General features: G+C 36.1%; 1 protein-coding gene across 5 annotated transcripts in view; it reads right to left on the bottom strand.

Annotated features, from left to right (window-relative positions):
• Window positions 1-21,129, bottom strand: part of RALGAPA1 (Ral GTPase activating protein catalytic subunit alpha 1) — a 136,647-nt gene that overhangs the window by 6,991 nt on the left and 108,527 nt on the right. For 3 of the 5 annotated variants that reach the window (XM_059819664.1, XM_059819667.1, XM_059819663.1), the window contains one exon: window positions 2,004-2,128. In XM_059819664.1, coding sequence (XP_059675647.1) covers window positions 2,004-2,128 — 125 coding nt within the window. Of the gene's footprint in view, window positions 1-1,532; window positions 1,536-2,003; window positions 2,129-21,129 lie in introns of all 5 variants that reach the window. The other 2 variants (XM_059819665.1, XM_059819668.1) reach the window with 1 other exon arrangement.

The following is a 21,129-nucleotide window of genomic DNA, read 5'->3' as shown; positions in this document are numbered from 1 at the left end:
ACATCAATGTTTCGTGGTACGTAAACACACACGCACATACACGCAGATGCGAAATACATCACAAGCTCCTATCAATGACATTCCTGCAGAAATTACTACATTTGATAGAAAGATTAAGTCTAAAACCAAGTTTCTAAAAATCATAATCTTTTTCCAGATCACGTTAAGAGAATACCAAGTATTACTAGGACAATTTTTAAAGGAATATAGGAATTGCCACTGTAGAGCAGTGTTCTCCAGTGCACCAAACTAATAGAGAAAAGCAGCTTTGCTTCACCCTGGAAGAATGAACTAGAGGAAGAGGGCAGAATGATTTAGCCTGGAATGAGATTTCCAAAAGTGAATAGGCAGAACTGATACAAGTGCACTAGAAAGTAGAATATACACTAGCCATACAAAAGTGTCTGGTGTTGAATACTTACTGAGTGCATTAGGTAGGAAATGTGGCAAGGACTGGTATCCCTGGTTATTGCTTTTAATGTTTCCAGTTACAAATTTTTCCTATTCAAATGTTTTCATACATTCAATTATGTTACTATTTTTTTATACTGATGTAATTAGTTTTAAATTACTTTCTTTTAATTTTGTTTCCCTTTGGTCCTGACTATTTGCACTGGCATAACTATACCACTTATTATACTTTGAAACTGCACCTCATTTCTACTTATGGCTTATACTTTCAAGCGAAGGAGTCTCAATGTTTTACCATCTCTCAGTCATTTTTTCTCTAGTCCTATCACAACTCTTCTATAATTTTGGAATTTATTTCCGCATATTTTTGCAATTGAGAAACAAATTTTGAGATAACAACTTGCCAAATTAATTTATTCTTACAAAATTTATTTTATTTAGATTTACAGCTTTTCCACAGAGGCATTTTGATTTATTCATCATTAAATAAAGGTTTCTGAACAAGGAATTTCAAGTGTTACACATTCTTCTTCTCCTTCTCTCCTATGTTATCACTGCAGAATGTCTTACAACATCAATGAAAGACAGTACAGGGTACAAAACACACCACTGCCATCCAGTACTACTTGTTCATGCTGAGAAACAAAGGTCAACACAATAAAGTGTTACTCATTCAACAACTGTCTCTACCATTAGTTACCTTAATCCCAGAACCAGTGTTAGTGCTTCATGCAGACCTGAGGTTAGTAAAAGACTAAAACTTTAAGAAGATGTAGTGGTCATTTCTCAATCAGTGTGAAATTCTTTTTAGTGTGAACAAGGTCAACAAGGAAAGTTCGCATACAATTTGGTTACAAGCTTAGTGCTCTAGTAAAAGTAAGAGGTACAAAGGGGTTTTTTGGACACTTTGTCTTACCTTCAGATAAACAGAACTGATATTTAATGATCTAAAAAGAGGGGAAATAAAATAATGAAATAATCATAAGGAGTTCAAGAAATTTCAGAACAGGAAGGCCTTGAGTTACTCATTTTCTTTTACCGATTTTCTCATTAGTAACTGAAAATGCAGTATCCTCTTATAAAACAGGTATTTTACTGGAAAGCAAAAACGACCTTAAAACCAACTTTGTAGCTAATAACCTGGAAACAAAATTGATGATCACAAGGCTCTCAGATTTCCCATTTTAAACTTCAGATTTTAAAAATGTAGTGAGCCTTAAAACTTTCTTGTAAGGTGTACTTAGGTTAAAGAATGTATCTACCTGAACTAGCCTGGATGAAGGGGTACCAACGCTTCCATGAAGATTTTATACAGGGGAACGTGATAAAATTCACTGTAAAAATACAGGGTCTGGCTGCTATATTAAAGCAGCTTGCCAAATCTTAACGCCAGGCATTGGCTGATGATGCCAGGCAACAGAATAAAGATTTAAAAGCAACTTTGCCCAAGTCCTCAAACATGTACATATAGTCTTTTCTATTAAGGGTAACTCTTAATGATGTGCAAAGGTCTGAATTTTTAGTCTTTATAAGTAAGGATACTGCATTTCAAGTAAGATAGTACAAAAACAGTTCTTTACTGTACTTCTTACCTGTCTCTGAGGGCAAATGGTGGTAAGGTGCTGGACAGAAAACCTGAGCAGCAAAATCCTCAAAAGTTGTAGGCTCTAGATGATGTTGAACAATTGTTTGCAGGTATCGTGCTCTCTCCTCATAACTGGTTTAGCCGAGAATTAAGGAGCAATTTATATCATGCACCGTAACTGCTAAATATCAGTGCCTAGTAATTCAGAATGCTTATTTTTGTTAAATACGTATAATCTATTTTGGTGACTGTACACACTTATTTTTAATTCTTTACATAACTATGATATTATCTGATGCACTGAAGTAGTATTAACTGTAAGAGAAGCATGATTAATGTAAACCTTATGTTCAAGCTATCTTTTTTTCACGTCTGATTCAAAACTTTCTGAAATTTTTTTCAAACAACAACTTAAATGCTCCTTTTTAAGTAACTGATTTGGCTGTACTCTGGTCACAATAGAATATAAAAACTTTACTATTTTTAAGAGGTATAGCATGAAAAAGAACCTTAGCATTAACAAAATAAATTATTTTGCACTTTTCCATAACAAACTGCTTCCATAATCCCTAAACACACACACACGCAGTTAAGATAAATACATAGTGAAATTTGAGTATCAGGAAAAACACCTTTTCAATTATGCCATTAAAACAAGCAAGAATATTTGTAAAGAATCCACAGGACCCTTAAATACTGGCTAACAGGGTGTCGGCAGGGCACTGACAGCAAAATACTGTACTTCTCCCTTCTCCCTGTGTTCTTCCTCTCTGATATTATTGACAAGAGACCGGTATCTTGAAGTGTTGTTGCTTTTGAAGAACCCTCTCCAGGCTTCTTGTTCCAGCAGGCCTGATTGTGCTGTTAGCACAGAGAGAGCGAGAAAAAGAGAGACTATTTCTGCTGTTCATGAAAGCAACTATGGAAATGGCTGTCAAAATGTAGAGCAGCAGGCAGCAACATACAATTATCAAGAAAAACTACCATGCTGACTTCATGTCGTATAGTTCCTGAACTGAGAAATCAGTTAACCTTTTCTCTCACAACTTTCAAAGTCCTCCAGCTAGACTCAATATGTTGAATGAGGGAAACCTTCTCCAGTTATAGAACCATAAGATGACCAGAATTTTTTCCTGGCATTTATGCCTGTGTATGCTTCTTTTTTTCATATTTCATTTGTAGATCGTGAGATCATTTTCTCCTTACATAGTTCTGTTTTATTTCCCTAAAAAACCCCAAACAAATCAGCATGCTGTGGAGGAATGCACTCAGAATCAGCTTCTTGAGGGTTCTGGGGTCTGATTTCAGGTCTGCTGCTCTTTTTGGGGAGGACAGGGGCAGTGGGGAAACTACCTTTCTGACTCAATTTCACCACCTGTGAAATGGGGACAATATTCACCTTGCACACATTTCTTAGCAATACAAACATAAAAACTGCATTACAAGCGATAAACGTTTTTAATAACAAGTGCTAACATTTAAAATAAATACCAATACTATTTTCAGTTATGATAAGCAATAAAATTCTCAGCCCCACATTACAGCTGGAAACAATACCCTTCACCTTCGCTTTTAAAAGTATACTTCAACAATTACAGAACTTCTCCTAAGAAACCTTTTTGCAGTTGTTTTCTGTACAATATTTACAGTAGATTTTGCAGTATATCTAAATATGAAAAAATGTATAGAGAATATATTATCTGAAAACAACTTCTAGTGAATGAACTGATCTTCATTGTACTGTCTGAGACTACAACTTGGTTACATAGCGAAACTGGGAAACAATTTTCCCTCCAAAAACCATGTTCCAAATTCTTTCTGGATCCTGAGACAGCTGAACCTCAGCAGAAGTCTCAGGCTGGAAAAGCTATAACAGAAGCACTGGGACAAGAGAAAATATAAAAATCTCCCATTGTAACGGTTCTTACACTGGGGGATAAACACAGCATTGAGCCTTAACAGAGGAGAGTAATATAGCACAGTTTTTAAGAGGCTATGTATAAGTGGTAGAGGATGAAACTGATGGTTGAAGTCTAAATAATACTACGTATCTCACAACTTGTTGAAAAGCACTTTTTTCATTGGGGGAGATTCACAGCTGCTGAATTTTCTGCAGTTAATAGAGTCCTTTGATTCACAGCAGTGCCCCTTGCACAAAAAATACTGGCCTTTGTGTATTACCAGAAACTAATTTTCTATTTGGCTGAAAAGGGAAAAATGGGGTTATTGCTTCTCCCTCCTACAGAGCTTTTCATTATGCCTGATGCACTCAACTTCTAAGCTCTTCTGAGGAAAAAAAAATAACTGAAGAGGCAAGAGGTAGAAAAATGAGCTTGTTAGCACATTAGAAGTGAAGTATCTTGGTGGGCCCTAGAAATTCCCAGTGGTGTGTTAACTTATCACTCTATGCATGCTGGCACTGATAGTCTCCCAATTGATCACTCTCTTTTCGCACCAAAGGTGCTGCCAGGAAGCAAAGGCTGAAGGCCCACAGGAGAACAGGCTGCTATCAAAACAAGCTGTTTTTAAAAGTCTGCTTGAATGGGTAAAATGTTTCATGAAAAAGTAGGGTGGAGACACCTACCTGCTTTTAAAATGCTCTACTTTCAGAGGTCTCTAAAGGAAACCTTTTAGTTTATCCTATTATATCCAAAGCTTATACACAAATAAGGCAAAAATGAAGGAAAGTTACCGCTTTGAACGTGGTAAGGACATTCTCATTCTCCAATCTAGGTACCTATCTCCTAACCAAATAAAGAAGTCTTGACACAGATGCTGACTGAGGAGGATAATGATGTTTTCATTACACAGTGGAGAGGACATGCTTACATCAGTTCTAGAAGTCTAATTCAAATGCACACTTAGTACACCCAGAGAAAAGTAATTCAGCTAGCCAGGTTGCCACTTGTCCTAACAATCCACAAAACCATCTGCAGCTTGTTAGAAACAGAACCGGCCTTAAAAATAAAACAAAAATCTGATGCGAACGCCAAGTTCAAAGCTTGCTGTATTCTGCACTAAGAAATGACATGCTCTCCTCAGAACTCCTCTTCTGTATTAGAGACTGAGTAGCTGAGATTGGGATACTTTTATCTCCTATTCACTTATTCTTCGAGAACATTCTAGTATTTTAAAACTCCAAATTTGTATGCTTCTGTGGCTGAGATAATCTAGTTCTACCCTGTATTTTAATGCAACTATCTGCAAGAGTGACCATAAACCCATGGTAGTTTATTTCTACATTACTTCTAATAGGCTAGACATTTATTTCTTTAAAACGCTGCTCCCTAGGGAAGAGTTATTAGCACCCACAAACTGAGTGGCACATACAAACTCAATGGCTAGTAATAATAGGGCAATGCAAGCTGTATTCTTACTGTGAGTGGATGTTGCCACTGGCATCAGCAATTAAGATGGAATGGGAAGGATGCACAGACAAACCAATGGAAAAATACTCTGGCACAGAGAGTGACTGAACACTTGTAAACAACAGTGTTGTGAGCTTTCTGCTTCTGAAGAAGGTGCTAAGTGGAACAAAAGTGAATGGATAAAAAGGTAAGATATACATTAATTACACAGGCACTCATCCAAATCGGTCAGCTAAAAACTTGCAGATATATAATACCTGCAAAAAGTGTAACAAAAAATCTCATGACTTCATTATACTTTTTCGGAAGATATTGTTCTGAAAAATACAATCAATACAAGAAAAAAATCAGAAATCATACCTTTATGGGTCACTCAGGTTGGAGTCACTCCAGCTAAAATTTCATTTGCATTACAACCCATTTTACTTATTCTCTAAATCTGCAATTATTTCTACTAATACTGAAAATACTCTACTTTCCATTATTACTGTAAACATACAGGTTTTTTAGACCTGTTGATTTGCCCTCGGAAACAAGCACTGAAATCCTGGCTGTCAGATCACCTGCTTATGCTTAATCTGTCTGAAAAACAACATCTCATGTCTTCACCTAATAGCTCTATTTAGCTATATTTTTTTCTTTGACCTCAACAAATGAATTTTATTCCTCCTTGTATCTAATCGGCGCATTGCAGAGCCCACTTTCTGAACATACTGCTTAGATGGGGCATTCTCTTCAGATATCGCCATCAGTCCGCCACTCCCTAGCACAAATGCAGGCTACTTTTAACTTTATAGTCCGTACCTATTTGATCAATTTTATCAAAACTACTCTTGCCTCCAGCCAGTTAATACAGACAGTCACTCTCACTCTTGTTGACATTTTTAGACAGGTACTTTTGTACTTTCTTCCACATGGCTTCTTATGCCTAGCACCAGGTCTCCGTAAGTGTCCACAAAAAAATCCCCCTTCAAACTCTCCCCTTTGTTATGATGTTTATCTAAAAAGAAACAAGGAAAACACCTTGGAAGACTTAAATCCATTGCTGCATAGGACACATAACTATTCACGCTGTCTACTATTGTTTAACATTTCCCTGAATTTTGTACCTGCCTTCATCTGTTTTTTTCAGGTTTACACTTGGCTTTTTTACTTCTGGGGGACAAACAACATCTGTTTTGTGCTATACTCCATCTCAGTATAATGAGTCTGGGGTCTATGCTAAGGATATACACGTGCCACAATAACACAAGCAAAACAGGTCTCCTCCTTGCATCTTCATCCACCATCTTAATCTTTTTCCTTTCTATGCAAAACAATTCCCTCACATTGCCATTTTTTTTTTATCCATGGCTTTGTCATCCTTCAATTTGGTGAGGAAATCTGTTCGCTACATTTTCTCACATCTCTAGTTGTTTACTCTTTATTTTTCCTTTCCTGTAATTTTAACCATGCAATTTCCACAAAATCCTGTACTTCCCATTGCTCAGCCTCTTCTACTGTCTCCATCTTTCAAGTTCTTCGTTGAATTCATCTCCTCATAGTAATTTCCATAGATTTATTGTGTCATTCTGACCACATGTTTTCTTTTCATTCTTCTTATTCACACCTCTCTCAGACTTTAGGACAAAGTCTGCCTGTAAGTTTTAGAACTGAATAAAATGCATTACAATAAACCTGTCTAGTATTTTGCACTTAAAGAAGAATGGATACATGATTACTATGTTACAATCATCCAGAGAATACCAATCCTAAAATGTCATTAACCTGAGGCTGAAAAAATTAGGAAAAGCAGTTTCAACATGGAGTAAAATTTCCAAGGCTTTTAATTAAGGATATGGCACTTCACAATCTGTAATCTACCTATTACCAAAGCATCTAAGTGGTAGACTCACACAAGGTCTGGAGAACAAATCCCAGTGCCTGCTCCAAAGACCATTTGATAACAAACGTGTCCTGAGCAGGGACTGGAATCCAGTGACTCTTCTCCCAGGAAAGTACCATAACCATTAGGCTATACAGATGAGCATGTACTTTCCCTGTGATTCGGAGATCTTATTTTATGAAACGAAGAGCAATTTCAGCAGTGAATGGAGTGTGCCTGATTACAAAATGTCCTCAGTCCCAATGGTTAGAACAGTTTTGTAAGAGGCAGGAGATGTGGCCTCAAAATTGGAAACCGCTCTCTCATTTCCTGGCTGATATCACTAGGGAGTTACCTCCTGTTGTGTTTGTGTGGGCTCTAAGCCAGTGAGTATACTTTCAAAACTCTTAGCATTGCTGCCTTGCAGGTCAGAAATACCTACCTACTTAATAGATAATGACAGGCATGAACTGGGCATTCGGCTGTTCAGGATACAGGAAGGACTTACGCAGCTCTAGTGTGTGCTGAAGTGGGCAGATCTCCAGGGAAGGGTGGCAGTGAAAGCTTTAGCTACCTGTGAACTTCAAAGGCATCCAGGACAAGGCATTTGTGCTGCAGAGAGTCTCATCACCTGTATTTTAGACTCAAGCACCTACAAGGCCAGTCATGAGGAACTTGGGTCAGATCAACAGCGTAGTTATATGCCTAAATGCTCTCCAGGCTTTTGGAAAAAAAATACAGAAAATGTTTTATCAAGACAGATTTCCTCAGCACTTCTGGAGGGAAGGATTATGCTGAGGAATCTACTCAATGACAGAAACTTAAAAAAGGGCTGAAGAGATGCATGGTTCATTAATACACTAAAACGGTGATGGAAATATTTGTAATGTCAGATCAGTATTTCATTAGTTCAACAAAATTTGAAAGGAATGCATTTGTGAAGTACCTAAAATCATCAATAGCATAAACTCTGTATTCTTCAAAAGTCAAAGAAAGTATTTATCACTTCAGATATCACAATAAAATGTTATGCCTCAGCTTCCATTTTAGTAGATGACTTCAAGATGATGTCCAGATGATTTAAAATGCATCAAGATCACTATAGTTCAGGAAATACCCTAGAACTACGAAGTTCCAAGTTGTAAGCTCAACAATACTGCAGGCATCTCTGCACCCCTACCGATGGGCTGGTCAAGTCCAGCAGACTGATACCACAACTTTTTTTTTCTTTTTTAGGAAAAGAAAAAAATCAGAGTTATAACAAAAGGACTCCCTTTGTGAAAGGGCGTAAAAATGTGGGCTCTTCACTCAATTTTTTTCCATCACTGTGTCTCTCATTCAGAAAAACTGAACAAAAAGCGAAATGAGACATGAAAGTTTTATTCATAAATCTTCCCTCCTGATGCTTATGCATTTATATATATGGGCACACCTGTGTAGCGTATCACAATATAACTGTATTAGAATATGTGATCACAATACTGATGGTATGTAGTACCTGACATTCTTTGATTCCGGAGCTAGGAAAAAGAGGAGGTTTTGATGGTTGCCTAGAAATACTTCTTAGAAAAAAGCCAGAGAATGCATTTCTGAATAGCAAGATGGACTTTTTCAGGTTAAATTACAAACTACTGTCAGAACTACATGTACAGCTGCATCTGTGGCAGTTCCAACTGTTAGCAAAATCATCTAAGAAGTCAATATATATTGATATGATTGTGGAGAGTACGACTTTGTCAGCCAGGCATTTGGAAAATAATTTAGACAAGCAGAAACCAAAGCACTGCTCCATCCTTAACTGGAAAATGAAAATCCTCCACCCAGAGATACTTGCTTGCAGGATCAATGGACACCTGCAAGAGGTTTTTTAATTGTGTGTAGACACTATTTATATAAAGACATTAACAATATTTTAAGAAAAGCTACATAAGATGGCACCCTCTTGTTTACTACATTTGCCCTCTCAGCAAATTTAGAAGCACACCTTTTCTAGAAAAAAAACAGATCTGTAGTATTGTCAACATACAAAAAAGCTCCTACGGTATTAAAGACCAAAGGAAACAAAGAAACGGTGAGGCACAGTGAATGGCATATGTTGGTAGGAGATTTTAAGTTTCTTGCTCCCTGCCCTGAGAAGGTGTGCAAACCCCACAGAACTCATTGCTACAGTTTGAGGTACTTAAAATGATGAAAGCATCAATTTTATTGGGCAGATTTTTCCCAGTAAATTACAATTCCTGACGTCAAAATGTGAAAGGAGGACTGCCTCCAGTAAAAAGGTAACAAGTACAGGTTAGGACCAAGGTTTTACAGAAGCTGAAAGGAAAAGTTGGCCATAGCAGAATTTGACCTCTAAAGACAGGATAAAACCCACACAATCACAGAAATTGAAGTTTTTTTCTGAGAAATCTCACTCTGAAATAAGAGGTTGTGCAGTGGTTGTCAAACCAGCTGAACTCATACTGAGTCACAGCAATTTGTACTCTTTGTTGGCTCTTAGAATTAAGGATGTAAGTCAGGCTGCTATTGATCCAGTATTGGAAGCCCCGCAACTAGCTGCATTTTGTATGTAGGTGGGTGATCAGTATCAACTGGCCACACTGAGAGGAATAGTTAAAGTTCTCTTATATTCTGAAAAGTGAGTCTGTAGAGTGGCATCATGGTGTTCCCTATTTATTGCATCTCCGTGATTTCCACATCTAGTTTGCATGGTATACAAATGAAGAGATTTTTTTTTTCCTGCAACTTCTATTTACTCAAGTCAACTTGATATCTCAAAGGCAGCCTGGATTCTTTTCTATTTCTTAAATACTGCCAATATTGAAAATGGCATATAACTATTTTGCTGTGTGCATCTGTTTACACAGCTATGCTGTAAATGAAAGCAGCTTCTGCATATGCAGTTGGAATTTAGCCACAACACTGATGACTCATAAACCAGAATTCAGTTCATTCTTCTCACATGGGATGCAAGTTATTTAGGTGAAAGAGAAGAAAAAAACCCTACTATGCTCAACACTATTAAACAGGTGGAAGAATTAATAATTTTATAGTCTTCTAAGGTGATTTTTCTCTCCACTGAAACCGTATTTTCAATACTAGTGACAGCACTTTTGCAATAAAATGTAACAATCTATTTTCTTCCTCATAGAAAGGGAACATAAAACTCAGAGGACTCAAAGCCGTATTTTGAAAGTAAATTTTTAAGTTGCATTTCATGAAAATATTTTGAAACTGCAGAAGGGACTCAGTGTTAATCATCCAAAATCACAGATTTTAAGATGTAAATATATGATAATCTACTAATTAATGTAGATATCTCACAAAAAAAAGAAAATAAATATGAAAAACAAGTAACAGACTAAGACTATAAAATTTAAGCAAATATAAAATGTTGTATCTGACACCCTTAATAAAAATCTTTTTCAACACAAGTTGTAACTGCAAAAGGGCTTTCTGAGGCAGTTTCTGAGGTATATTTCTTTATGAAGAAAATAAGGGAATATATAATAGATAAATCCGTACAAATTAATCCCATAATTCCAGATCTTGCAATTTGTTTCCAATGCATATAGTTGCATCATTCTTTAAATGAATATAATGAAAATTACTTTCTATTTTTATACTACTAAAAAGTTCAGTAAATCTGTAATAACTTAAAAGTTACTGGGCAAATTATAACAACACATATTTTTGCCATTTAGACTCTTTTTTCTTTAAGAGTATTAATCTTGCAGCTAAAGGAGATTACTTCCAGTATATCTACCCTATGCTTAAACAGTTAGAAGTCCTGCAAGGTAAGCATACGCTAGATGAAGTTGCAGCCACTGAGTGTTTCAAAGTCAATGCTATTGCTTTCTGCCTAGTTTACTAACACACTGTATATTGAAAGGCATGAACTTTATCTGAATTTATATAAGAATCTTCATTTTTACAGTGTGAGCACTTTCAAAATTGCTAAATTACTGCAAGAAATTGTAATTGATGCTCACATTTTCATTGGAAAACCCAATACATGTAACATTCTGCAGTAGTGTCCTTCTAGGAAAATCCTTGATATATTGTTTATTTTTATGTTGTTCCATCAGATCTTACAGCTAACTAAATTCTTCAGTGGTTTGTAACATCATCTAGGAAGAAAAAGCTGTGATTCATCAGCGCAGACAAAGCTGGGCTTTAATCCATTCCTATAACCATATTGCCAAGTCTATATTGTTTACATTGCGTCTCAATTAAGAGACAGGCAGGACACCTGGTACTTCTTTATCTAAGTCCCACGGGCTGCCAGATGACTCAAAATCCATAACAGGTGCTAAGGCAGTGTGAGTGTAGCACCATTAACACAAGCTGGAATTGGATAAAATTTGGACCGTGCTTAACCACTTAAAACACTCAATTATGAAATGAAAAATGTAACCACTCTGCACCAAACTCCTTTACAAAAGGCACTTACAAAGATACACAGAATTAGAGTGCAAGTGTAATAGACTTAACATAAATTTTAATTTTAGTATAAATATTGTCCAGAATTAAACTATACAAAAACCAGCTATATAAAAAAGTTATCTTTTTAAGATAATCATATATAAGACTACAGTTACTGAACTGAATAAATTGTAATTCTGATCATCTGCTTAGGCAGCAAAAATGACAAAACTGATGCTCAGACTTCCAGCAATTTCAAAGTTAAGGGAAAAAAATCTGAATTAACAATACTTACTGAATTCTTCAACTCTGTAGAACCCAGAAGTTACTTATTTTAAGGACTTTGGGAAATGAAAACATCTTACAGAAGGATTTTAAAAACAACAAGGTTCAAGTGAAAAACTATAGGATAAAAGATATTCCTTTACACCAAAAAATCCCATTGTAGATCTCTGTTCAGCACTTTTTCTGCTAAGGTGACTAAACTAAGTATTAAGCTTAGACACTGACAGAACACACCTCATGAGAGAAAAAATTAGTATCAGAAATTTTACAGCGGACAATTACTTAAGAACTATCTGTATCTAAATGTGCAGTAATCCAATTAAGTTTCTATTTAATATTGTAATTATCTAGAACACAATATAGTGATTTTATTACCAGAGTAAGCAGTAACAAAGTACAGTAAACTGTCATTTAAGACAGTGTCATAGTATCTACGATAAGCAGCATATTGGCTTAAACTAATGCACTATATGCCTCTAGGGAACAACAGGCTCAGAGACTGGGTTTTAACATCAGAATCTATCCATTAATCTTGACTTAAATATAATCTACTCTGCAGTAAGAGGAAGAATGGGCATTCAATGAATTATCTGTTTGAAATATAGCAGGAGCATATTAACACAAACATACAGTAGAAAGTCTCGGTTTCGGTACAATTTATTGAGTATTGTTGGTTTTACAAACCCTGAACTGCATTTTAGCACGAAATTAAAAAGATAGTAAGATCAAATGGCTAGCAGTATTGGAGGAGACGAATACCTCAACACTGTAACAGATTACTCATTAAATTTACTGGCTGTGTGGTTAAGACGACTAATGACAGTATTTACAAATACCCCACTCACCCATGTTTTAGTAACAGGCTATGGAGGTGAAAACAAACAGTGAAGGAAACAGAGCTGAAGCCCTTATGCAGGCGGAATTCCTACTCCGCCTTCCAGGGAGGATTTGTCTTACTAATGTCTCCAAGATGGGAATGGATGAACCTATAAGGTATGTTGTGCTAATTGTTTTGAAGCCCATTACAGCTGCCACTGCTTCAGGCCCTCTTTGGAGCGATGCTCCTGCCGGCAGACAGAACAGCTCGCAGGCAGCACTCACCTGGCAGCAGCAGGTTTGCAGGAGGCAGCAGGGGAGGCACAGGGCAACGGGCCAAGGGACCGAAGTTTATTAAGGGTGTTGCACCAAACGTGCCAATGAGAGACGTTAAGGTGTTGCAGTCATCACTTCAGCCCACAAATAATGTGGAATAGTATAGGCCAGGGGGAACTACAGCCCCACATACCAGCTCCTGATTTTGGGAGAGGGATTTATCCCCACTCTGACACTCAGCAGTACATCAGTTTTAACTCAAGTACTTAAGGTTGATGAGTGTAAAATACAGAAGCAAAACTGGCTCTTTGCTCTCTGCTATTAGCATGAATGCTTAAGCCCACTGTTCATACATTCCAAGTGTTTCAATTTCTATCTTAAATACTTTCTCTGCATATAATTGACGGAAGAAACACTATGGAAAATGCCTTTCATGAAGACATCACTACAAACCACAAAATTACGCAAATATGAAATTATATTAACATTAAATATTGACCAGTAAAAGGACTGCACATAAAGACATGTATTAATTCACAATTCCACGCTACACAGTAACAAAGAAAACTTCTCACATGAGAAATTTTGTCATTAATTCCAATCTGTACTTTAATAAACTTTACAACTACCTTTCTTTTTTTCTTTTATAGTTGAAGAGAATGTTTTCTCTTTACCCTGGGTTGCTGCAGTACCTGTACGAGATAATCTACTTCTAAGGGTCTTCAGAGGGCAGTAAAGTCAATTTTAAAAAGGATTTTTAAAACTCGAAGACAGGCTTCTGCGATTTAAATGAAGAAAACAAATATTAATTTTCAGCTACTTCCCTCTTTCTTTATTTTAAAAGGCAATTAGTAAAGCAGCCCCTTCGCCCTCCTCCTTAGTGCTGTCAAGCTGTTGAGAGCAGTTTGCAGCACTACAATGGTACTATTGTGAACCCAGCCCGGGCGTCCTTCCCACAGAGAGTTAAATGGGCAGTTCCTGCTGCCCATGATTGGTGTCCAGCGAAACAATACTTAAGAGCCAGGTTTTATCAGTTCCACGCCAAAGAAGTGCAGCCAGGGAACCCAAGCCTTCATATCATGCTGAACCATATGCCAGCCCGGCTGGCCCCAAAGGTTTATCACTAAGAATCAGGATCCATCATGTCCCCTGTGAAATTTCACTTCACATACCTTCTGTGAAATGCATGGCTTTGCTGAAAACTGACCTTTTTCCACAATTGGCAAGAACAGATGGACGGTAACTATGGTTTGGCAGGCAGAAATTAAAAGATTTTCTAACAGTCTGCATTCTTCTATGTTTGGGAGGAGAAGCATTAAGGAGGAGATAGATGTATTTGTGACCCACAGATCTATTCAGGTGCTGTTAATCAGCAATTAAACTATTTTCTCAATGTCTAGAAAGTATACTGAGATTAATTTGATTGGCCAGGCTATGATTAGGACTCATGTCCTTCGGACTACCATATGGTAATTCCAATTACTGTAATACTAACTTTTAATCCTTGCTTTATGTTAGTTTATTCCATTTTTCTATTAATTATGTGGCACATACAGAATAAGCTATATACATACACCCTTTTTTGTATAATTTTGACCTTGTTAATCAGTGAATATTGTTACATGAAGTATATTCAATCTCCAACTAGGTATTTCCGCATATTGACAAGTTATTATATATAAGCCCTTTTTTCAGTAAATGAAATACAGACCTGTAGGAGAACAAAAGACAAACAATGTGCTAGTTTCTATTAATCTACTCTTTTTTTTTTTTTTTGGTACCTATCATCTTCTAATCCCTCTGTTGGCACTGGAAAGCATGCCCCAACTGTCCTGATTACCATATGCAGAATGACGCAGAAACAGTTTGCCAGTAGCTTATTCAACTCACTCGAAAACATAATTCTATTCCACAGACATTACTATTTGTCAGTTTTGCTTGTTACAAATAATATCCCCCATTTCCCACCAATTTAAGTATCAGAATCAACCACACACAATGTTATACACTTAGTCTTCATATATACACAGCTTTTAGTGTTTTAACATAAAAATATTTCAAGTTGTTTGCAAGTCACTTATCTGTTATTAGGAGTGAATTTATGACTAGAAAAGGATTAAATCAATAAACAATACTGTCTTTTACAACATAAATATAGTGCTTAAATAGTTTAAAAACATTTCTTTCTTTAAATCTTAAAAACATCAGAAAAAAATGTTTAACCTTCCCTGCTTTTATTCACAGACTTCCGAGAGCTATCAAAGAAATCTGTATGAATTTTAACACCTTAAGGGGGCAAGAGTCTTAATATTTTAACAAAGGGCTTTTGTTATCCAAAATGTTTAATTAATTAATAAGGCTAAGTAGGTATTAACAAAAAACCTGTCATTCTGTGTTACGTACAAAGCAATCAACTCTGCGTAAGATTGAACTAATTTATCTTTTTCATTGCAGTTTAAGGACTCCTAGCCTCTCCCTGCAAATTTTTGTTTAAAAGCAGGATCTATACACATTTAAAACACATTTTATAATGAAAGAGTGATTACTCTACTAACTTCTAGCTTACAACATACAAAAATGTCCTACCTTAAAAAGATGCAGTAACAAAGAACTGCCCTCCCTCAAGCGATCTGTACTGACAGATCCAAATTCAGAAGTTCTGGGAGGCTGATAAAGCACTTCACTGCTTTTCAGTGTAGCCCAATGACATCCTTTTATTCTAAAACAGAATGCCACCTGCATAAGCCTACCTATATTTTATACAGAAATCAGTAGAACCAATACCCCCTCCTTCAGGTAGGTAAATCCAATTTATGAAAGAATGCAGAAGTAGAAGGACCTAGAATATATTTTTCTTAACAGTACAAAAAGATTTGAGTCTCCCCCATAATGGTCTACAACATCAACAGAGCACTCAGCTGTTTATAAGTGCAGTTACCGGTAGAAAATTGTATTACTAGAGTCAATCAGTTTTCTCTCATTTGATATTTTGCTTTTTTACCACTTTCAAGAAAGTATCATGCATTTCATTAGGGAAGAGTAACTAATAAATAAAGCTGTACTACTAATTAAAAAATAAGTTACACATATCTTGTGATGACAACATTATTACCCTTAAACCCATGTGCTTACACTATACCTTTTTAAGAGGTGCTCCCAGCATCCTAGTTCATACCTGCAGACAGCCCATATGAAGAGGTACAGACAGAAGAGCTACCTGGGGTAGAGAAGGCAGGTTCTGAGGGATTAGAAGCAGGGCAATTACTGAAGAAAGTATGTTTACCTGAACATGTACAAATCCAGAACTGCTGCTAAAGAAAAGTACGTATGTGTGTTTTGCAAAAAAACCTCACAGACTGTATACATGAAAATGTACTACATTACAACATAGCTTTCAAGCCTCACACTTCAATTTATTCCTCATACTAAAAATGCATGAAACCCAATTGAAATTATGCATACGTCTACATGAAAAGGCAGTAAAAACAGCAGCTTGGTACACACACCTGCAAGTATTTCTCCAGTAGTTATCTGAAGTGTCTATATGACAAACACTGAGGCAAGAGTTTAAAAACCTATCACAAATGTTGGTTCAATCAGTTGTCTCTAGTGGCTAAAATCAAAGGCATTTAAAGTGATGCTTTGGAATTATTCATTGCAAAACAATCCTATTCTTTCAACAGGTAACTAATAAATGATGGCTGAGAACAGGCTTGCACTACCCCTGAGGTCCAATTGTTACACAGAACACTGCCTACTTTTGCTCCCTGGTGTTGCATTTTAACTCTAATTGCATGATCAAGCCAATAAATTGGACTCAGGGGACAAAAAACCACTACAAAAGTACCTACCCTGACAAAACCAGAGGTTGCAAGAAATTGCACTTCAAACAGAAGTGAGGCAAGACGAGACAAGCGAAGGAGAGGTATCAAGGCTTGAAAGACAGTCATTAATACTGACAGATTACTGTAATTCTGGCTGTCAAGGTGATCGATTTAAGCAGCATATGCCAATCAATACTCTCCTCATTTACTGAGCAGCATTAGATATATAGTTAGGTAAGATGTCCCTAAGACAGGATTTCAAACCATACTTAACGAACATAAATAGCACAATTTATGCTTTGGAATCTTAGCTGTTTTTTTCATTTGGCCTTTTTTTAATTGGGCAAACTTCAGTGTGATGTTATCCACACAAGAGTTACTTTAAATGGTTCTATTACACTGCATTGCCATCATGTATACAATTCCTTTAAGTGAGATATTTCAAACTGTACCAATTTTATGTGTAACATATTAAAATACTAAGCTTGAATATGAACATTCTTAAATGCAGCAGTTATTTAAGTACTGTTCATTTTGCTTTTTTTGCATTAGTGGTTTGCCGTTCTGAGTACTTTAGCCATCCATGGTTTACAAGAAACCAAATCTTCCTGGTATTTCCCCTGGGATTTTCCTTACAACAGTCTCTTGTTGTTCAAATATACTTGTGACATCAAAGGAAAATACATTAATTCGATGTATTAGTTCAGGGGAAAAATTCTATAAAGATAATAAAAATAGCTATTACTGTCATTACGTATCTACAAGTAGACAGACACATACATGCACAAATACACACATGCACACACATATGCATGGCTATGTAGAGGTATAAAACTTTCCTCTTATATTTAGGTCTTCTTATAATGCACAGAGAAACTGTTACGCGTGATTCCTTGAAACTGAAATACCTGAACAGTCCATTAAAACAATCAGATACTTATAAATGCCTTGGAAATCTTCAGTATTTCATGTTATACCACTGTATGCAGGCATTTAATTAATCACATTTTGAATGACTAAAAGATCAAGTGAGTTGTCGGCAGAACTAGGATTTGGGAGAACAGCAAAACTGAGCAAGTCAAAGTACAGGAAAGACTGAACATCATATTCTCTACCTTACGATTCTTGCTTGAACTTGGAAAACCATTTCCATTGCTAAACATTAAAATAGATTTTAGAAATAACTCTATTTTCTTCTGGAAAAAACAGTGAGGTCATATGATGAAGTCATCCATGGCTCTTACTTGAACTCATATCAGATAAGGCTACAATGGTATGATTCAGGGATGGGATAAATATTCACTGAAATCCTGAAATTCTCAGTTATTTGTTGTAAAACATCTAGAATAGTATCTAAAAAGTGTATCAAGCATTATTTTTAATGTCTGTTTCTTCTCATCTGTGATGACAGAAAAATCAGTAACAGGTATGTTAAAACCTTATTAAATGTCCTGTATCAAAATTATATTGCCAGAAATATAGCAAAGTTTGCCGAGAATCTGGGCATATGGCAGGTCAAAAAAATTCTAAACCAGAACATATTAGAAGAGCAATTACAATGGCATGCATTATTCCTTTCAATATACCAAAATTAATTAGTGGCACTATGAAAAATGAATTCATGATACATATTTAAGGAGAGCACCCCTTATGCCTTTTCCATTTAATACACAGTTATCACTGATGCAGTATCACTGTATTCATTTTTGTCTTACAGATGCTCATGCATCTATAAGATAGAAAACTTACTGGACTTAGAAGAAAGGAAACTGGCATTGGCAAAATCAGTGCTTTCCAGCTTTAACTTCCAAGTTTCTGCATTAGTGAGAAATCTCCAAAAGCTTCACAAATTCCAGTTTGAAAATGTAAATCAAACAAATATTCTTAATTAAATGAGACAAATGTGGCCAGAGAATCTGAATGAACACTTTCTTTTTAAAGATAAGCTTCCCAATGTCTGCAATTCTATCTTGAGGCAGATGATGGTCAAGTAGGCACAACAGACAGTGACACTACCAGTTCCAATAAAACCCTTTCTTGGGGCAGTTGAGTATCACATCAAACAAGAAAGCTTCTTCTGAGCTATAATTTTTTAATACAGAGGACACTTTTAACAAACCACTCAAACACATGATTTTATGAATAAAGAAGTTACTCTCTTGTCAGATACTATATGGAGTTAATATCTTCCCTTTCTCTGGAAGACAAGTCTCTAAAAAGGTTAGCTACAATACATCAAGTACCAAATGTTTAGGAATACAATGTCAAAGAAGATAGGGGGATGTAAATTTTCCAGTTTTCATAAAAAAAATTAATTTATAAAATCATTTAGATTAAGATTCATTCTATAATATTTTGAAGATGGAATAATTAAACCAGCATTATATTTTTGCTGTTTCATATGACGCAAAAAAAAGAAATCTAATTGCTTGAAGAATTCTTGGCACTATGTCAAAACTTTGTAGACCATTACAAAGAAGTGACAATTATGTTATGATGATTATATATACATAACATGTATATTCCAGGTGTTCTAAAATTTCAATGAATTTCAGATTTAAAAGATAATAAATATGATTTCTTGCTGTGTGTCTAGCTACATATTAGTAAGCATCCTTTGTGAGGGGAATACTACATAAGAGAGAAAGCATTATGGTGTCTAAATTGCACTATTTGCACTAACTGCACCATAAGTGCAGGTATTTTGGAAAAACTGTTAATGCTCCAAAATTTCTGTACAATGTGTAAAAAGTAACACAAGTTGTTTCACATTTGGAATTCCACTCCCACAAGGTTTCTAGTTGTTTTGTTGTATGACGTTAATTTTAACGAGTTGGACCACTGGAGGTGCTTACTATGCTTGGTAAAGAACATTATCTTGGTGTACCTCTTGGCATCTGCCTAACATCTGTTCTTTATTCAGGAAGTTCAAGTAAAGTTTTGTATGAACCCACTCTTTCTATTGTTCAAAATATTTGGTATTAATCCATTTCCTACACACGGTAGATTCTGAATTCAGAATGTGACAAAGTGCTTGCTCTGAGATGCAAGCCACGAATAAAACTATTCCCATCAGGAATTTCAATGTAATTTAGTAAATAAAGAGTATTTAACAATCCCCTAAATATTGGCTTCCTTATTCTACATCATAGTGAAAATTATTGTTCTCAACATTCAGCCCCATTAATTCACCTGCAGTTACGAGTCTTAGAAGTCTTCCAAGCATACATGCAGCTGGAGTGTATTCAGGAGATAAGCATGTACTTCTTATGACGACGACAAATGCAATGAGAAGAAGAAACACATTGGCTATGAGATAGAGAAGGGGGTACTGCTGCTTTATTAGCAAGACAATACAAGTATTTTGTGTGTGTTGCCTGCTACTGTGTGCATGTATGCCGCCTGTTGGTAAGGGGGTACTGTTACAACAAAGACAAGCCACCAAAAGATAGTGAGGGACTGCAGAATCCTCGAAGGGGAAACTAAAGCAAATTCCACAAATCAGTGCAGAAACTCCACCCAAAACGGCAATATTCTCTTCACGCAGCTGCAGCAACAAAAATGTCAAGCATGAAGTTAAAGCAGGATACCTGCCATGCCCGACTGATATTTGCTGATAAATTTAGCACATTTTTATTCTTAAAATACAAGACAGAAACATATTGTTATAGTATTCTGAGCAAAGACTAGAAACACAGAGTAGATGAAACCTTTAAAAATCATTAAAAAAATCAGATCTTCAAAATGTTTTGCTATCTAAGTTTGCTATCAGAAGCATCAAAATAACGTTAGAAAGAGGAAGGTGATTGACAGAATATGTCAATCTCAGAAAGCTACTTCAGACCGTACAATACATGCTCAAAGTCAGGGCAGACTATAAAAGGGAGATGAGCAGAATTTCCTGTATCCATGCAACCATTATTATACTATTCACACGTACTACCCATTGCCACATTGTGATTAACAGACTAGCGCAATAAGGAAAAAGTTGCAATCAGGTTACATGAAGAGGACTGAATATCCCTGCTGATTACAAATGACAGCTGATTTTTTCAGTCAGGTCTGCACTTAGAAAATGCACTACCTCGAAGGATGGATAAGCCCTCCTTGGAACTAGGAGGGCCAAACTCAGTGCCACTTTCTTCATATGCCATACGCAAGCAAATCATCACAGTTCTACTTTTTAATTAAGAGTTTACCATGATTCATCCTCACCACAAAGATCTGCAATGTGACATTGTAAATATTTCTGAAATATAGGTAAGCATAGACCTA

This window comes from Gavia stellata, chromosome 7 (genome assembly GCF_030936135.1).
Source record: "Gavia stellata isolate bGavSte3 chromosome 7, bGavSte3.hap2, whole genome shotgun sequence".
Classification (NCBI taxonomy): domain Eukaryota; kingdom Metazoa; phylum Chordata; class Aves; order Gaviiformes; family Gaviidae; genus Gavia; species Gavia stellata.
Note: the sequence above shows the minus strand (reverse complement) of the source record. Positions and strands in the feature narration are given on the sequence as shown.